This window comes from Odontesthes bonariensis, chromosome 8 (assembly GCF_027942865.1).
Source record: "Odontesthes bonariensis isolate fOdoBon6 chromosome 8, fOdoBon6.hap1, whole genome shotgun sequence".
In the NCBI taxonomy this organism is placed as follows: domain Eukaryota; kingdom Metazoa; phylum Chordata; class Actinopteri; order Atheriniformes; family Atherinopsidae; genus Odontesthes; species Odontesthes bonariensis.
The window spans coordinates 20,017,789-20,034,652 of record NC_134513.1 but is presented as its reverse complement, the minus strand read 5'-3'; the positions used below and the strand labels follow the sequence as shown (position 1 = coordinate 20,034,652).

The 16,864-nt window shown below is 41.2% G+C and overlaps 1 protein-coding gene across 2 annotated transcripts in view; it reads left to right on the top strand.

The window, feature by feature from the left end:
• tmtc1 (transmembrane O-mannosyltransferase targeting cadherins 1) overlaps window positions 1–16,864 on the top strand; it is a 101,993-nt gene that overhangs the window by 50,225 nt on the left and 34,904 nt on the right. For both annotated transcript variants that reach the window (XM_075472045.1, XM_075472044.1), the window contains exons 5-7: window positions 10,196–10,277; window positions 10,626–10,729; window positions 14,607–14,796. In XM_075472045.1, the coding sequence (XP_075328160.1) occupies window positions 10,196–10,277; window positions 10,626–10,729; window positions 14,607–14,796 (376 nt within the window). The remainder of the gene's footprint in view (window positions 1–10,195; window positions 10,278–10,625; window positions 10,730–14,606; window positions 14,797–16,864) is intronic.

The following is a 16,864-nucleotide window of genomic DNA, read 5'->3' as shown; positions in this document are numbered from 1 at the left end:
CACACTTTGGATTTCATGAATTCAGCAGAAAGCAAAGATAAGATGCATGTGGTGTGTAAAATGGACTCTTTGGTCATGCAGCTTACTAGGAGGACCGTTGGCTAAATGTCTGCAGCCAGCTGATTAATACACTGGATTAACAAGGTGCTATCAACTTTGTCCTCCGGTCTGGTGAGTAGAGCTGTTCATTAGATGGGATTAGTGTCTGATTTTTATTAAATACAGTTTATATACTGAAAAGATGGGGCTTTTTGAACGAGAGACTGTTGTCAAGCACAAAATAAAATGGGAGTGAGTGATTGAGACATGCAGTTATATGGTAATATGACACGAGACACTGAGGCCAATCAAAATGAAAGAAATGATCAAGCCAGTAAAAGTTCTCGAGTCTTGAATAATTATGTCTTATATGATTATATTAATTATCAAGTCTTGTATAATTATATCAGATACTCACAGAACTGTCACAGATTCATAGGGGTGTAAAATGCCAACTAAGGAAAACAGAAATGAAAGCGCACAATTAAAACAGAGGAGGAATCTGCGGGCATCCGTCACAATAATGACTCCTGCAAGAATTTTAAACATCTGGCACAGCTGTACTGGTCATTTGGTCAGTTGTGTGGCGTGTTTTTTTTTTTTTTTTTTTTTTAAACCAACCCTGGCTCGCGCTCCCCTGTCCTTTTGCCTGGATAGAAGTTTTCTCTCCCAAATGGTAGATCAGAGATTGAATGTGTCCAGCGGAACATGGGAAGGCAGAGACCCGAGTGTCAACATGTTCCAGCCACTGTGTCTGGGTGAGCGTAAATAACTGAGGAAGAGGAAATGCCACTCTGAGGAATGTGCAGAATCTCAGCTTTACGGTTTCAATGAAGCTGCACTTTAGCACACACGGAGACGCTGACCAGCCAGAGCTACTGAACTGGACTCGCAAATAAGATTCTATCACAACCCAGGTGTGTGGGCTCTACAGGCGTGTGCATAACACCTCGTACTTTTTATTGTGTGCGAGGAGGGGGAGGATTTTTTTTTTTTTTTTTTTTTTCAAGTAGTCAAATTCACTTTTCTGTCTTACTTTTACCCTCCTCCCTTCCTCAGGACACAGATCCATCTACTCCATTCATCCTTGGCTGTTGCCGTGGTCACAGTTGCCATGGTGAATTAGCATCCTGTTTTGCAGATTCTCAAATTCGCCGTTCTTATTATTCTGCAGGAAACTTTGAGGCTGGGGGCCTGAAGGCTCCGACAACATCCGTCTCTTTCCTTTCTCCGTTCCCCCCTCTCGCTCTCAGTTTCATTCACCCAAACTAGAAAAGGTGCATTCATGTCACAGCTGAACTCTCCATCAGTTGCACTGCAAAATCACGACTGTTGAATGAGCCGCCCCATTGTAATATAGAACCATTATTCCCAATAGTTTCAAATGGTGGAAAAGTGAGGTTAAAGGTTTCTGTATGATTGCCTGTACAGATCTTCGGCGCCATCGTACCTGTTGATGTATATCTGAAGTAATTAAAAGTTTACTTCCTGCGGGGTGGATTATCACACGTTGCCAAAATTAGAATATCATTCCGGCAAACATCCACTCCAGCATAACACGAATAGAAACCGTTTAAACACTTTAGGAGTTTTTTGCACATCGTAAAGCATCATTGGGACGTTGAACACAGCTGGTCCAGTGGGAGAGAAACCGTGAACCAGTGACAGGATGCTGGAGGCATCTGCTGCAGCTCCAAGTCATTGGCCGCATTCGGACAGAGCCGTTCTAAGAAAGGTCCTCCTCGAATTTCGTTCTGATAACTGTCCTTCCCCAACGGAACTGTTTCAGTCTGCATTCACACATGAGTCGGGACCTGACAGAGACTGATGGGATGCAGCCGTCTGCGACAGTGACGTGTTACTTTAGCGCCACATTCAACAACAAAACAAAACAAAACCCGCGAAATGTAAGGAGAGAAGAAAAACACCACCAAGAAGCTAATATGGAGAGCGGGGAGGCCACCGTGTTCATGGTCTGTATGATGGTGATATTAATCATGGACGATCACATCGGGCGTCTAACATCGAGGCTAGAAGAGCTCACAGAGAGAGTCAGGAGACGAAGGATCGAGCGCAGGCGATTCGTTCGTTTCATAAAGGAAAGAGAGCAGAGCGCCGCAGATAAAGAAGATGACGTGCAAGTTTATCTTATTAAATGCGCGCCGGTTGTGTCCGTGTAGTATGAGTAAACATTTCAGCCGTGACAACATGACAAGGGGCGTAGCTACCAACCACCAAACACCTCCGTCAGATGTGTTCTATAGAACCCAGAACAGACCCAGCCTTGGAGAAGGAGCCAAAATGGTTCCAGGAACTGAGGGAGATGGTCCCGAGTTCCTGTATGTGCGAATGCGTGAAAAAACGGCCCCGTTCCTGAAAAGGTTATAGGAACTGCCAAAGGTTCCTACAGTGGGAATGCGGCTATTGAGTCTCGAGCAGCACAGGGAACCGTCAGAGGGCTTGGAAGGCATTGCTTTTTCAAATATGTAGCTGAGACGAGGTCAAATCCAAAATAGAATTTGTAGAAAATGGCATCGCATTGCTTTGATGGGATGAAAAGATTTGATTGAGTGTCTCAAATGGTACATCACTTTAGCACTACAAAAAGGTAGCTGCATCTTCAAATACAGCTTTGAAATCACCAGGGGGAATAGCAAAGATGCAGGAACCTTTTCCTCATCACCTCAACCACACAGTTCCCTTTTTTTTTCTTGAATGTTACCGTGCCGACGGCTCTTGCTTTTGGACAGTCGCAGGTTGAATACAAGCTTGTTGCTGTCGCCAGTGTACACAGCTAACATTTTGTGGATTCAGAGGTTTGCGTTCGGATATTGATTTTGAGTTTTAAGCTCGTTAAAAACAACTAGGTGAGCCACCCTCGTTCAGAGAGAAGTTCAGTGGTCGTCGGCGGGAAAAAAATGTGATTATTTTTGTCTCACTTGAGACAGACTCCTTTGTCATTGTACCTCTCAAACCTCAGCAGAGCTGACGGCGTAAATACTGTGTCAAAGACAAATATAGAGAAGGAAAAGAGAGGAAGAAAGAGCAAAGGGAGGGCATGTGTGACACACATTGACGGTGTGTAGAATTCTTATGAGAGCTCTTCTCTTGCTGCTTCCACAAAGCTTTGAAAGCTCCACATAAGGGGAATTTCTCAAAGTGACGGGCTGGATTCTTCATGCTTTCCTTTCTCTACGTATCCGTCTCATCTAATTCTCATGCTGCCTTTTTCCTGGCAGTTAGAGCTGCCTCTTTAGTTTCTACCTCAAACTAAACAATAGGAGGGTGTGGGAGAGGAGTTCATGAATGAGTCTTTTCTGGAAGAAGGGACAGGCGGGGGGTGGATGAGTTTTTGAAAAAGCCTCGAGGTATGGCCACATTTGAAGGGCTTTTAAGGAGAGCCGACGTGTAAATGATACTGAACAATGGGAATTTTTCTGGTTAGAGATAGACAAAACATTGGCAAGTATATTTAATGTGAAAATACCTTTCCAGTTTTGCATTTTTATTTTAGGGAAAGATGATTTTTCACCCAGGGCACTTCAACAATTACTTATTTGGTGTTCTGATATGTTTGTAAAAAAAAACATCACTAGGCACACTGGCTGCTTCCTGACTCCCCCACAATAGAGGAATGGAAGGATATAGTTAATGAAGTATACATAATGGAAAAAATTACTTTTTCACTTCGCCTACAAATGAACAGATTTATTAAGTTGTGGTCAGAATGGGTCTCCTATGTTCAACAGTCACGGCCAGATTTCGTGGAGTTAACAAATTGATAGATTTGGTTTTTGTGGTGGTGTTTTGTCTTTTTGTCTTTTTGTTTGTTTTGTTTATTTTATTTATTTTATTTTTTTTTAATTCTTGGGATTTATTTGTTTTGTTTCAGTTTTCCTCATCTGATACACAGCTCTACTGTCTAAGGAAAAGGTTGCTCGTTCTCCTGTTTATTTTATTTTATATTTGATTTAATTGTTTAAAGAAACCCAGATGTTGATGTCCCAACATACCATGTACATTTCTGTTACATCCCTCTGTTCTTTCTATTTTAATAAAAAAAAGAAAATGGGGGGGGGGAAAGAGAGATAAATCGGTAAAATTTTAAACCACTGTGGACATTTTATTTTATTTTAGGGCATCTAGATAGGCTGACCTTTTCTACCACTGTCAAACTCCCACATGCAGTTCAAGACCGCCAGTGTGTTCATCCACGACGCTGCACTGTTTGACCGCCCTGCTATTTCTGTGGCTTCTGTGCTTCAAGTTCACTTGTTCCTCCTGACCACACAGACCTCATGGTATAAAGAATCACTCAGTTTCCTGTTGTTTACTCATAAAGCAACAGATATGGCTTTGTAAAACCGTGGAAGTCACACAGTTGGCCAGTCACTCTAGGAGTGAATTATGAATTTGGAGCGCGTGATGAGCAGCATCTGTTTGTCCCTTAGATTGAATCCTTAAATTCATGCTTTTTTCGGTGAAAGCTTTCACTGGTCACGGCTTCTGAAATGTGAACATTTTTACGGTTTATCACAGGTTATGCTGAACCCTTGCTGTTTGATTTGTCAGAGAAAACGAGGCCTTGAAAATTGTGATGCGAAACTGTGAATAGGGACAGAACGCAATGATTTCTGAGTCTCATAAACAATATTCTAGTCACAATAGGAAATAGAAAACCCATTGAAGGCTGTTAATTAGATTCTTTACTATTTTGTGGAAAACATTAGCTCCTCTTGAAATTGATGGCAGCAACACATCTTGATACAGGTCCATGTTTGCTGTTAGCATCCCCTCTTCTTTTAACTATAGTCTGTAAACATCTGGGACCGAAGGAAACCGGTTTCTGAACCTTTGAGAGGAATGTTGTCTTTTTGTCTGATGTAGGATTCTGGCTGCTCAACAGTCCAGTCTTTGTTGTATTTTGTGTTTCATGATGCTCCAAATGTTTTCAGCCAGTGAAAGGTCTGGTCTGCAGGCAGGCTTGAGGCCCTGAGGATCATGGGCATCTTTATTGAATTTCAGCTGTGTCCCATGTGCGCAGAGACGTCTGCATATTCTCTGACTCTTTTGATGATATTATGTGCTGTACATGATGGAATATTCTAAGTTGTCCCAACTTTACACTGGGAAACCTTATTCTAGATTGCTCCACAATGTGTAGACTCAGTTTTATTTTAATTTTTTTTTCAAATTGCTGAACCTCTGCCCATCTTTACTTCTGAGATACTCTGCGGCTGTGTTTGAAACCGCATACAACATACTACATACTTGCATACGGCATACTCATCGATCAGACAGTATGCAGAGCGTTTACCCACAATGCTTTTCGCTCCTACCCGAGCCGAAATCAGCCGGCCTGAAGCTGATTTCGCTTAAGCTCCAAACTTTGTAAACTTTAGCAACATTTGAAAAATTTTCAGGTGAGAAAGTAGTCGTTTAGATCCCCAACGTGTTGAAAACCTGCCAAAATACCGGCTATTTACAATTTTGTTCCGATGAATTCGGCGCCACAAAAGCTAACCGCAGTGAGCAACACACTTCCGTGTATTTTCACAAAATAAAACACCCGTTGCCTTTTGTCATAGGGAAAGCCATTACGATACAATTGGTGCTTTTGTTTTGAAAACAGGAAGTGAACATACCCTCGTTGTAGCTAGCTTGAAACTGCCGTTTTGACAGGAAATGACGATCGGCAACGTCACGTTACGTTGACATCTTGGGTAGTTTGAGCACGAGTAGTAACCTCATGATGCATACCCAACATTTTGGTGAATCTAGTATGCATTTGGGAAAAAAGTCAGTATGAGTAGTAGGAGAAGTATATTTTTTTATATCCAGTCATATTACTGAGCTGTTGTTAATTCGCCTGATTGGTTGCAACCGATTCCTCCAGCAGTTTCTTTTCCTTAGCGCTTACTTTTCAGCCCTTTGTTGCCCCCGTCCCATCTTTTCTAATACAGGTTGCTGCCATCAAACTAAAATGGAGTATTTTTAGTCATGACATTTTAGCTTATAATGTAGGAAATGATTAGTTCATTAATTTTAATTTTGTTGGAACATGCAGTCGGAGTCCTGCTGCTCGTCAGTCCTCCCTGCTGTTGAAACTCAGTCCCCAGTCTGTGTTTTTAATTGAGAATCCAAATTTAACTTTAACACGAGCCTCCACTAAAAACTAGACAACTTTCTGCCACAGGATTCATTAACACACAGTACGCGTAGCAACTTTGTTCTAACTTGAACTCTTTTATCATTTTTTTTGGTGAAAATCCATCATGGCAAACAGTAACAGGCTCCACCCAGAAGTGCAGCACTTTGTCACAGCAAATCTACAATAATAATTTGAACCACTTCACTGTATGTCACTCATCTGCTAGTTTATTGCTTGGTATACTTGTATTTATCAGTTAGAAACTAAAGGTTGTACACCATCCTCCGGAACAGATCTATAATTTTGAAATATTTTATTGGCTGTAACGAGTAGACATAAGAATAGTTGTTAGCAAGAAAAAGGAAGACCCCTGGCTGGTTCCTGTGCTATGAAATAGCTTCAATATATCCAGGGTGTCTTTTTTTCGACCTTGTTTATCTAACCCTAATAATGGTGCTACAATGCTGGTTATGAACCAAGTTTTCCCATCCTGGATATGCGCACCTTCATCTAAAACAGGTGGAGTTGGCATCTGGTGACCAATCAAAATCTAAAATTCTATCAGAAAAGCAGCAGCTGCGGCAGCCAAAGAAGGAAGGAAAGAAAGAAAAATAGTGAGAGAAAAGGCTGATTGTGTGAGTGCATAATTCAATAAGCTGATCAATATCACTGCCATGTCATTAAAGCACTAATAGATCTGATCATTATGTGATTGTGTAATTTCCTAAATGAATGAAATACGGGTATAATCTCTGTCTAAGTTGACATATCCACTGAACGCAAAATATCTGGATTCAAGGTAAACACAAGAAACTTGTGCTAAAGGAGAAAAAAAAATGGACCAGACTCAGTGAATAATTCCCTATACTCCCTATATAGATCAGTGAGCAGTGCTGACCAACATGTCATTGGGGTCATCAGGTGGGAACCTCCTTTCATCAGGCTGGGTGGAGGCAGCAGGCTGGGTGGAGGGAGGGAGCAGGTTGGGCCCACGACACCTCCAGGAGGCTAGACAGTGATCACTGGCGTTCCAGAGTCACTCCCCTAATGCCAGCCAACACTGCTCCTCACACCACAACAACCATCTTTTTTTTTTTTCTTTTTTTTTTTCCACAGCCACAAGCTACCTCAGCCTCTCACCAACTGCACACCAGTCACAGCGGGGTGGGGATGCAAACCCTGGTTCGGGTAGGGGGTAATGAAAATATAGAGGGTGCCAGAGGTGGAGGCAGGACAAGACACACTAGCAGATTCAGCAGACAAACTCACCTAAACAGTCATATAATCACAAAAAATGCCAGCAAAACTAAGCCATACAACTCACTCAAAGCCATCTCACCCAAAATGGCTGCCTTATGGTTTTATAAGGCTCACATGGGCCAAACCCTCCACTTCATAAAAAGGGAATCGCATTCATAGGCCAATTTTGGGAAAGAATGGTCAAGCATAGCATTTCCAACCAGACACATCTGCTTCTAATATGTTTAAATGTTTTTATATTTTGTTTAGTGACACCAGCTCTTTAAGATTCAGGTGAATTTAGTAAATTTCTGAAGGCTATACAGTAAGTAAGTAAGTATGTAAAATGTATTTATATAGCACCTTTCTCAGACAGCAGTCACAAAGTGCTGCACAGGAAGGGCATCAGTAAGTACGATATGGACATTTAAAAATACATTACTAGAACTAGAATGCTTGTTTTAAAAAAGAATGTCTTGAGTTGGTTTTTAAAAGCATCGCCAGAGTCAAGTGATCGCAAGTAAAGTGGTAATTCATTCCACATTCGTGATGAAATGAATGCATGTATCAGCATCTCAAGATTCCTTTTTTAGAGACGACAGTTCTTAGTTTGGAGAAGTTACACAGCTGGAAAAAGCAGGTCCAGGTCTTTAGTAACTGTTTTGTGTGATTTTCTAGAGACGTGGCTTTGTCAACAATGACTCCTAAATTTCTCAGGCTAGTTTTGGATGTCTGGCTGAGGCTGCCTAAGTGCCGTTTGATGCCAGGAATAGCACTATCTGGGGCACTGATGAGGGTCTCAGTTTTGTTTGAGTTTAACTGTAGACAGTTACTCAACCATTGTTTTATTTTTGATTAGGGTCTCGGATATCTTAAAAGAACAATATAATTGGATGCCATCCTCAAACAGATGATAAGAGACTTCAGCAAACTGTTGTATAATCCTCCCTAAGGGGAGCATGTACAGCAAAAATAGAATTGGTCCCAGGACAGAACCTTGAGGTAACCCATATAGGAGACAGTAAGTCTATGAATAAGTTGGGAGCACACCTAGAATAGTTTTATAATGAAGAATATGCCAATGTCTGAGTCCAAGGGAGGACAAAGCAGACCGTCCAACATGAGCGTGCAGTGTGGGCAGTGGTGTGTGAGGGATTTTAAGGTTTGGGATGAACCTCAGAGCTCCATGGTAGAGATGGTATCCAATGCATGAAAGCATTGCAAAGATACGTGCATAAGAATAACATCACCATAACTAAGTGCAGACATGAAGGTAGCAGCAACAAGTCTTTGTTCTTGATTGTTTAAAAAAACAGTTTTAACCTTTTTTTTTTTTTTTTTAACCAGTTGGATGTGAGATTCGAAAGGACCCCATCATCATGTAGGATTCCTAAGTGATGTATTCCGACAGTGACTCAATGACGTGGTCACGAATGGCCAGTTTTGTTTCGTTGGCATTGAAAACAGGTTTTAAATCTCACAAAGTTTTCTCGACAGTATTAATAACTTGCTGTAGCTGTAACGAAGGCTGGTCACAGCATCATCAGCATGAAAATGGAATTTGGCATTGAATACTTCATGACAAAAGCTTTATGGAATTCTTCCGTGACGTTTGTGTTGCATTAAAGCTCTACAGCTGAACCTACTGCAACACAGCTTCGCCCACGAAGAAAACAACACGATGCTTCCAGACAAAACGAGGTGCAAAAAATGTTTAGTGTCCTTATGTCTTTTGCTGCTCTCTACCTGCTCTCCTCTGGGAATTGCTTTTTATACATAGTCAAGCTTTGCAGGTCTACTGTCAGTTGTAAGCATTGTATTTTGTCTCTTTTTTTTTTGTGAACAAAGTCAAATCATCTATTTTTCAGGCTGCTCAGTTAACAACATAGTGGCATTTTACTGCAAAGCAGTGGGTCCGTTCTCATTGTCTCTGCATACAGCACGAAGCAATGCTTTTCTGTGAGCGTCTCCATTTTGGAAAGCATAAAGTTTGAAGAAGACAGAGAAAGCAGGAGGAAGATGTTGAAGAAGCAACCATGGCGTCTTCTCTGACAGCAGCAAGAACCTTCCACACCTCCTACAGGGTGCTTGCGCAAGTCTTGAAAGTCTTAATAAGTATGGAATTTTGAAGCACTGTTTTCCAGACCTTGAAAGGTCTTGAATTTTGTGTGAAAGTCTTAATAAAGTATGGAAAATAAATGTATGGTAGAATTTTACAGTATGCTCAAAGGCATTGTGAAATGAGAAATAGGAAGGTAGGCTATAAAACTATAATTTTACTAACTGGTCACGTACTGTATTAGCCTAATGGGATGATATCCAATCAACGCATGCTTAGCCTAGTCTGGCACATTTTCGTAACGTCACTGCTGAGGTCTATTGACATGTACTTGTGATTTTCATGTTTTGAAACGTTTTCATCAGTAAAAGCATAATTTACTGTGAATAATGCATTTGTTCATTGAATACTAGCCTATAAAAATGAACATTTCTAATAAACACAGTTGGTACAATCTCAACCAATGAAGTAGGCAGTAGGCACACAAGTTACAAGTACATAAAGTTAAGGTCTTGGGGAAAAAAAGTATCAGTTTTAAAAAAGTCTGGAATTTTAATTTGGAAAAAGAGCAAGCACCCTGTCCTGGTTAATGTGACCGGGCTGAGTGTGGCTTTATTTTATTAACACACTGTACGGTACTTGTTGAAGTGAGCAGATAAAGAATGCCATTTAAATGACTGTCTGTCTTTCTGTTTTGCGTTCCACAGTCACTTGTCTGGCTCCAGAGGCAGGGACCTTCTCCACATCTGTACCCCGCTCATTAAACGAGCTTGCCTCATTTCTGGCTATGTGAGTATTTCGTCTTGCGTTTGGTCTTATACTTGGGATTCTACCCTTTTTAGTAACATGGCTACTACTGTTGTTTTTACGCAAAATGTATATATATATTCAGAAAGTTACAAATTTAAAAAAAAATTGTCATTCATTTTTTTCTTTTCTGAAAATATTGTCACATTATGTGTTTCTTTTTAGTACCATCAAACGTCCCATTTTAAACAAGCTCGTCTCACGTTCACCTTAAGGCTATTGGCCTCCACTTTTTGGTGCATGCTAGGATGCAGTTAACCTCGTCTCACAGCATGCTGTCAGTGCTCCTCTGCCCGGATAGCTCAGATTCTTCCCCTGCCTGTCTTCCAGGTGGTCATCATCATGTCTGTCAGGCTGTGGCTGATGGGCGGATCCATGCCTCTTTTTTCTGAGCAGGACAACCCTGCCTCCTTCTCACCCAATTTACTCACCAGGTTAGTTCCACCCTGACAGCCACTCTCACATGCATGAAAAAAAATTAAAAACTGTTGACTGTTTTGCTGTTGTTGTTTTTTTTTATTTTTTGTTAAAAGAATATCAGTAGAAAATCTATTTTTTCAATTAGTTTGATACATTGATAATATTGTGAACTGAGCCATAATTATTCGATAGCATTTCTGTGTCTCTGTATCTACTGATGTCTTAATAATTACTCTATTTTATATACAGTAATGGTATATAGTAATTCTATATAACTGGGTTGGTCTATTATTCAATTCAATTGGATTCAATTAAATGATACTTCAGGAAATTTTATTGCTGCAGTATAAATTATCATTAAAGATAGAGGTAGGTAACACGAGTGAACTCTCAGTACATACAACATAGACACGAACTCACAGCCAAAAGTTCAATATCTGGGGTGGAGAGATGCTCTTTCTCAGTGACATGTCCAGGATTACATCATCTGTTGTCTTAAAGAAGAGCAGAGAGGTGTTAGAGCTGCTCTCGCCGCCATGTGTCAGTGAAATTGATATTCCCTTCCTGTTACTCCCGCTGCATCCTTATTAGCATTTTATCCGCCAGTGATCTCACACTTCCCATGATGATCAAAGGAAGAAGTGGTTTATACAGTCTCCTACTGTGCTTCATTTTGCTCCTGCGCTGCATCCACAACATCTTCCTTCTCAGTTACTGTGCTTTGGTATCTTATTCCAGTCATTCTTTTGGTTTTGGAAAGTTCCATCAGCAGCTCTAACATGAAAACAGCTTTCCCATTGCCATCTAAACCAGAATAGAAACTGTTTAAAAAAAAATACGAGTTTAAACAAAAGAAATGCTGGCTAACCACTCTCTGTTTTGCCTTAATCTCCAACTTTCCCTTGTGTTGTTCATCTTATAGCCAGCTCTGTGATGGTCCTAGTAGGTGAAGTATGTAGTGCTGCATTTACATCTTCTAGCAGTCTTTAGGAAGATACTTTGTGTCTTAGCCTTGGCAAACCCATGCAGGCTCCAAGGATCCAGTGTATCCATGATCTTCCATCTCAAGTAATCCTCCCTCATTTTAAGATTATCATGCCTATGTAATGGGGTTTGGTACCCATTCTCAGATGGTGGGGATGATGATGTATCCTCCCTGACCTGTCGTCCTGGTCCCCCCTTGCGATGAAATAAAATTAGATGAAATTATTTTCTTTTACTACAGACCAGTTGCGCTAACATCCCACATCATGAAAGTCCTTGAGAGACACCTCACAAGGCAAATGACCCACTACAGTTTGCTTATCGTCCCAGGGTTGGTGTTGAAGATGCCATCATGTCCTTGCTTCAGCGAGCCAACTCTCGTTTGGACAAAGTACTCACTCTCTCCTCCTTGTTTCCATCATAGCTCTGGCTGCAGCATTTTGGATAAGCTGGAGGCTTTTCAGTGAATTCTTGGGACAGCCCAATAATAAGGAGTTATAGCAGTCCAATCTTGAGGTAACAAATGCATGGACCCGTTTTTTCGAATGACTCTGAGACAGGATAATCCTGATTTTGTCAATATTACGAAGGTGAAAGAAGGCAGTCCTAGAAACCTGTTTTATATGGTAGTCAAAGGAAAGATCCTGGTCAAGTTTCCTTAATGTTGTACTGGAAGCCAAAATAATGCCATCTAGAGTAACTACATAGCTAGACAGTTTCTTCCTGAAGCGCTCTGACGCTTTTTAACAACTGTTATGATGAGTTACCATGCCAACGGAAAAATTGTTTACAAACAGGAGCAGCTGATTGAGCTCTGCAAAACCCAACTAATTCCTGGAGTAAGACCCCGTATCCAGTATGAGTTGAAGATGAAACGCACTGGATTCTGGGCGGGAGGTAGACTGAGAGTAGGCCTGTCACGATATCCAATAAGTCAATAAATCGTCCGATAACTTTTTCCAAGCACGATCACTTTTCTGGCCACGATAAGTCTATTTAAAAAAAAAAACTTTTTTTTTTTTTTTGCGCATTTCTTTGTTTCCTCGCCACTCCCGCCCTTTCCCTACCTAACTGAATGATGGGCGCATTCGTTCGACTGTTACCTCGCAGAAGCCGCAGCTCGCGTCAAGTCAGATAGCAGCTAACGAAAGAAAAGTTATGGAACTGGTGCCGAAGAAAACGGCGAAAGCTCCCGTGTGGGGCCACTTTGGCTTCCAGCCAAATGATGAGGGTGAGCCACTGAATCTAAACGAGCCGATATGTCGGATTTGTAATAAAATGGTGCCATGTAAATCCAGCAATTCAACCAACATGATCATGCACCTAAAACATAACCACCCGTTGCAGTTTTCAGAGCTGGGGAAAAAAAGAGTGCATGTGTGTGTGTGTGTGTGTGAAATGCCCCATGTTTGTCTACAAGCAACTTTGAAAGAAATTCTTCATTGTTATTTTAATAAAATCACATTTATTGATATTTAAAAGGGTTTATTTGTATTTTTATTGCATTTTTTATCCCATTGTCATTAAATTGTTTGAAAGTCGCGAAAAATTCAATATTATCGATTATCGCAATAATTTCTTGGCCAATTTATCGTCCAGCAAAATTTGTTATTGTGACAGCCCTAACTGAGAGGATAAGGTTTAAAATTACTCCACCTCTTTCTCAATGTCATGAGGAATTTGAGATCACTAGCGGAAGTGTTCCAACTTTGGAAAGCTCATCGGAACACAGCAGAAATATCGAGATGACAGTAATCGCTGGCTGCAGGAGCAATGCGAGTCAAAAATGCTAAAACATGTTCTCAGTAAACTGTGATTTCCAGAAACTGTGACGCACCACAGCCTGTCCTGCCATTCTGTCCTGTTGTAGGGGCTTCCAGGATTGCCCACTGTGTACGTTTCAAAGAATTTTCTGTTGAATCAGTTCAGTTCGATTACCTGTCATTTGTGTTGCGCAGTTCACAACAAGAAGTCATCTCAGGGCACATTACCAAAAAAAACCCACATCAGTTCAACATCAGTACCTCTCAATTATAGATAAAGGTTGGCTTATTCCTGCTTCTTGGTCCCTCTGTCACCCATGTGGTTTTGCCTCTCTGTCTGACCCTGTTTTGGCTATTTCAGTAGAAGCGCACAGATCAATACAGCAGAAAAGCCAAGGCAAAGGGAGAAAAAGGTCCAGTCAAAGCAAAGCATGACTGGTAAATAATTATGACGTGGCGCAATTTTATTTATTTGGACTAAGTGTCAGATTCGAAAAACAGTTAAAGCGGCACTATGCAACTTTCAGTAATACGGGGTTTGTTTACCATGCAATACACACCCCAAAGCTGTAGGGGGGGCTCCGTAGAAAATAAGGCGACAGTCTAGCCATATTATATATTACTACTCTAGAAGCTAACCACATTCAATTTAGCCGTCGACAGCTAATGGAGAGAGGTGTGTCTTATCAGGCTCCCTGGCTCGGCTCAGAGCCCTTTAGACCTGCCGTGAAGCAGTAGTTCTCGGCTCTCGTGTGTCGCGAGACTTCCAGAGGTAAACAAAGCACGCGGCGCCACAGGCAAAGTTGCAAGCGCTGTTTCGGGCTAGGGCCACCAGATGGAGATGGAAATGTCACCGTTTTCATCAGAACAGGTCAGCCAAGCTATCTGATGATTGCCAAGCAATTTTATGACCATGAAAAAGTTGCATAGTGCCGCTTTAACCTTGGACAATGTCTTTTTCATTTTATCCTCTAGTGATCAAGTGAACACTTAGGTAAAGTGGAGTATAATGATTGGTAATCTGATTTAAATTGAACAATTTAAAAAATTTAATTATCCCTTCCTTTCTCTGTTCCATTTCTGCCTGCCTCTTTTCCATACTTTCTTTCCCCACATCTTTCACCCCACACCTCCCTGTTGGCAGGATTCTAACCTACTCATACCTGTTGTCCTTTAACGCCTGGCTTCTGTTGGCCCCTATCGTGCTGTGTTATGACTGGCAAGTGGGCAGCATCCCCTTGGTGGAATCTCTGGGTGACATGCGCAACGTGGCCACCATGCTGCTGGCTGTGGTGATGATCGCTCTCTGCCTGCACTGCATCTTCTCCCTACAGGTAACATCCAGAATATGATAAGTGCCTCATAAGTACTTAAGTACACACAAGAGGACCTTAAAGCAAAACGTCTGGAAACAAAAGTTTTGAACTGCGGTATCACAGCCTCAGGGGCTCTAAGGCAGTTTCAGGCTTGGAAATGTACACAACAAAAGTCAATGCACATAGTATTAAGCCTCTAATTATCTTTCCACATTTGACACTTGCCTCCCCAGTAAGGGGGGGGGGGGGGGGGGGGCAGTCGTCTGCCAAGCGGTGGTTCAACTCCTAGATTTCCTGGACCACATTTTGAAGTGAACCCCATGTTGCCTACCAATGCATCCATCGGCGTGGGAATGCGTGTGATAGAGAAATAACACCTCGATGCACAGAAACAGACTTCTAGCTCACAGTATTAGAAAAACACTAGTGTTTTAGCATCAGATGAAGAAATGGAAATTAAATTAAGACCTGGCAACACAGTAAAGACATTACACAAGAAAAATATCTGCAAATTAAAAAGTTTGAACCAACTTGTCTATTCACTTTGACTGAGTAGATGTGACAAATTTCTGAGCAGCACTCCAGTCGGCCACAGCATTTTTTTCATCCCATTTTCAACCAGCAAAAATGCAGCTATACTATAGCAAAAACATGCCAAAGACAAACTTGTTTTATTATTTTGTCAATTTGCTCAATTGTGAGCTGAAAGAGGGATCGTAGTGGTGAGCATAAAGTTATTTTCTCCGCAAAATATTTCATTGGTGGGTGAAATATGGTTTTCCAGAAATCTGGATATATTTTACATAAACTGGGATGAATATGGAACGCTGTCAAATCTAAAGGGCTCATACAGGGCTTTTTATCTACAGCGAGCTTTGTTGTTTGCTGGACTGCCGTCTGTCGTTCGGCTGTACCTGAAGCAACAACTCTGCATCACTGCTGTCTCCTGGCTGAAAAATGCATCTAAAATACATTTGAAATAGTCTTGCTAGCATACTGCACATGTGGAAATAAAGTTTAATTTTCCTTTACCTTTTGATGGGACAGGCAGTAATATTCAGTGTTAATGGAATTGTTGGTCATGTCTGTTAACCATCACAGAGGCCCTCAGTTGGGACTGAGGGTGCTTGGTTACTTTCATCTGTAGGACAAATGCTTTCACCTCGTCAGTTAGCAGCATATGTTTGGTGTATCTCCTGTTTTTCCCACCATCTTCAGTTTGACAGGAAATCTTTATCAGATTGAGGTGCAGTTTCAGGGAGGAATCTTTTCTGACGGCATTTTTCATCACACTAAAACCCGGAAGGCTCCTTTTCCGCTCCTTTCTTCTGAAGCTGCTGATTCTGGAGATCTGTCCTTTTTCCCTGCAATGAAAACCTGTTTGCACTGGGAGGGGGTCATAATGTTTCAATTCATTTTCTTTTCATTTGGAAAGCTTCAGCTGTGTGGGAGTGAGAGCCCTGTGCTCAGAGTGCACACATGGAATAGCTTTATGTACCCAGGACTCAAAGAGCAGAGATACTGTTTGTTGAATTTGAGCTTAACCGGCGGAAGGCAGACAGCTGTTCTTCAGCTCCGCCCATGAATTCTGTTTCAGCTATTTGTAGCTGTTCCCAATGCAGTTATTAAATGTGGCTCTTTACAAATATGTTGCCAGTCATTGCACCTGGGAAATAAGTTTAGATGTAAAAGTGTTTTTTATCGGATTGGATACCCAACCAAATTGAGGCAGATGGCTGCTGGTTCTGGTGAGTTTCTTCCTGGTAAAAGGGAGCTTTCCTCTCCACTGTCACCTTGTGCATGCTCAGGAAGGGGGAATTAAATCAATTAGAAGTTAATATGTGATCTGTTAATATGGAGTTTGATTTTGTTGGACTATATATGGATTATAGTGAATTGTTTTTGAAAATACTCGTGTTGGATTATCTTTAAAGTAGGGCTGGGCAGCGATTTAAAATTTTTTATCTAATTAATCACATGATTTCCCTGATTAATCGCATTTGTACGCAAAATCCAAAAATGAATTCAAAAGTAGTGTCTAGCCTTTAGCATTTAGTTTTATTTTAAATGTGCTGCCATATGAATG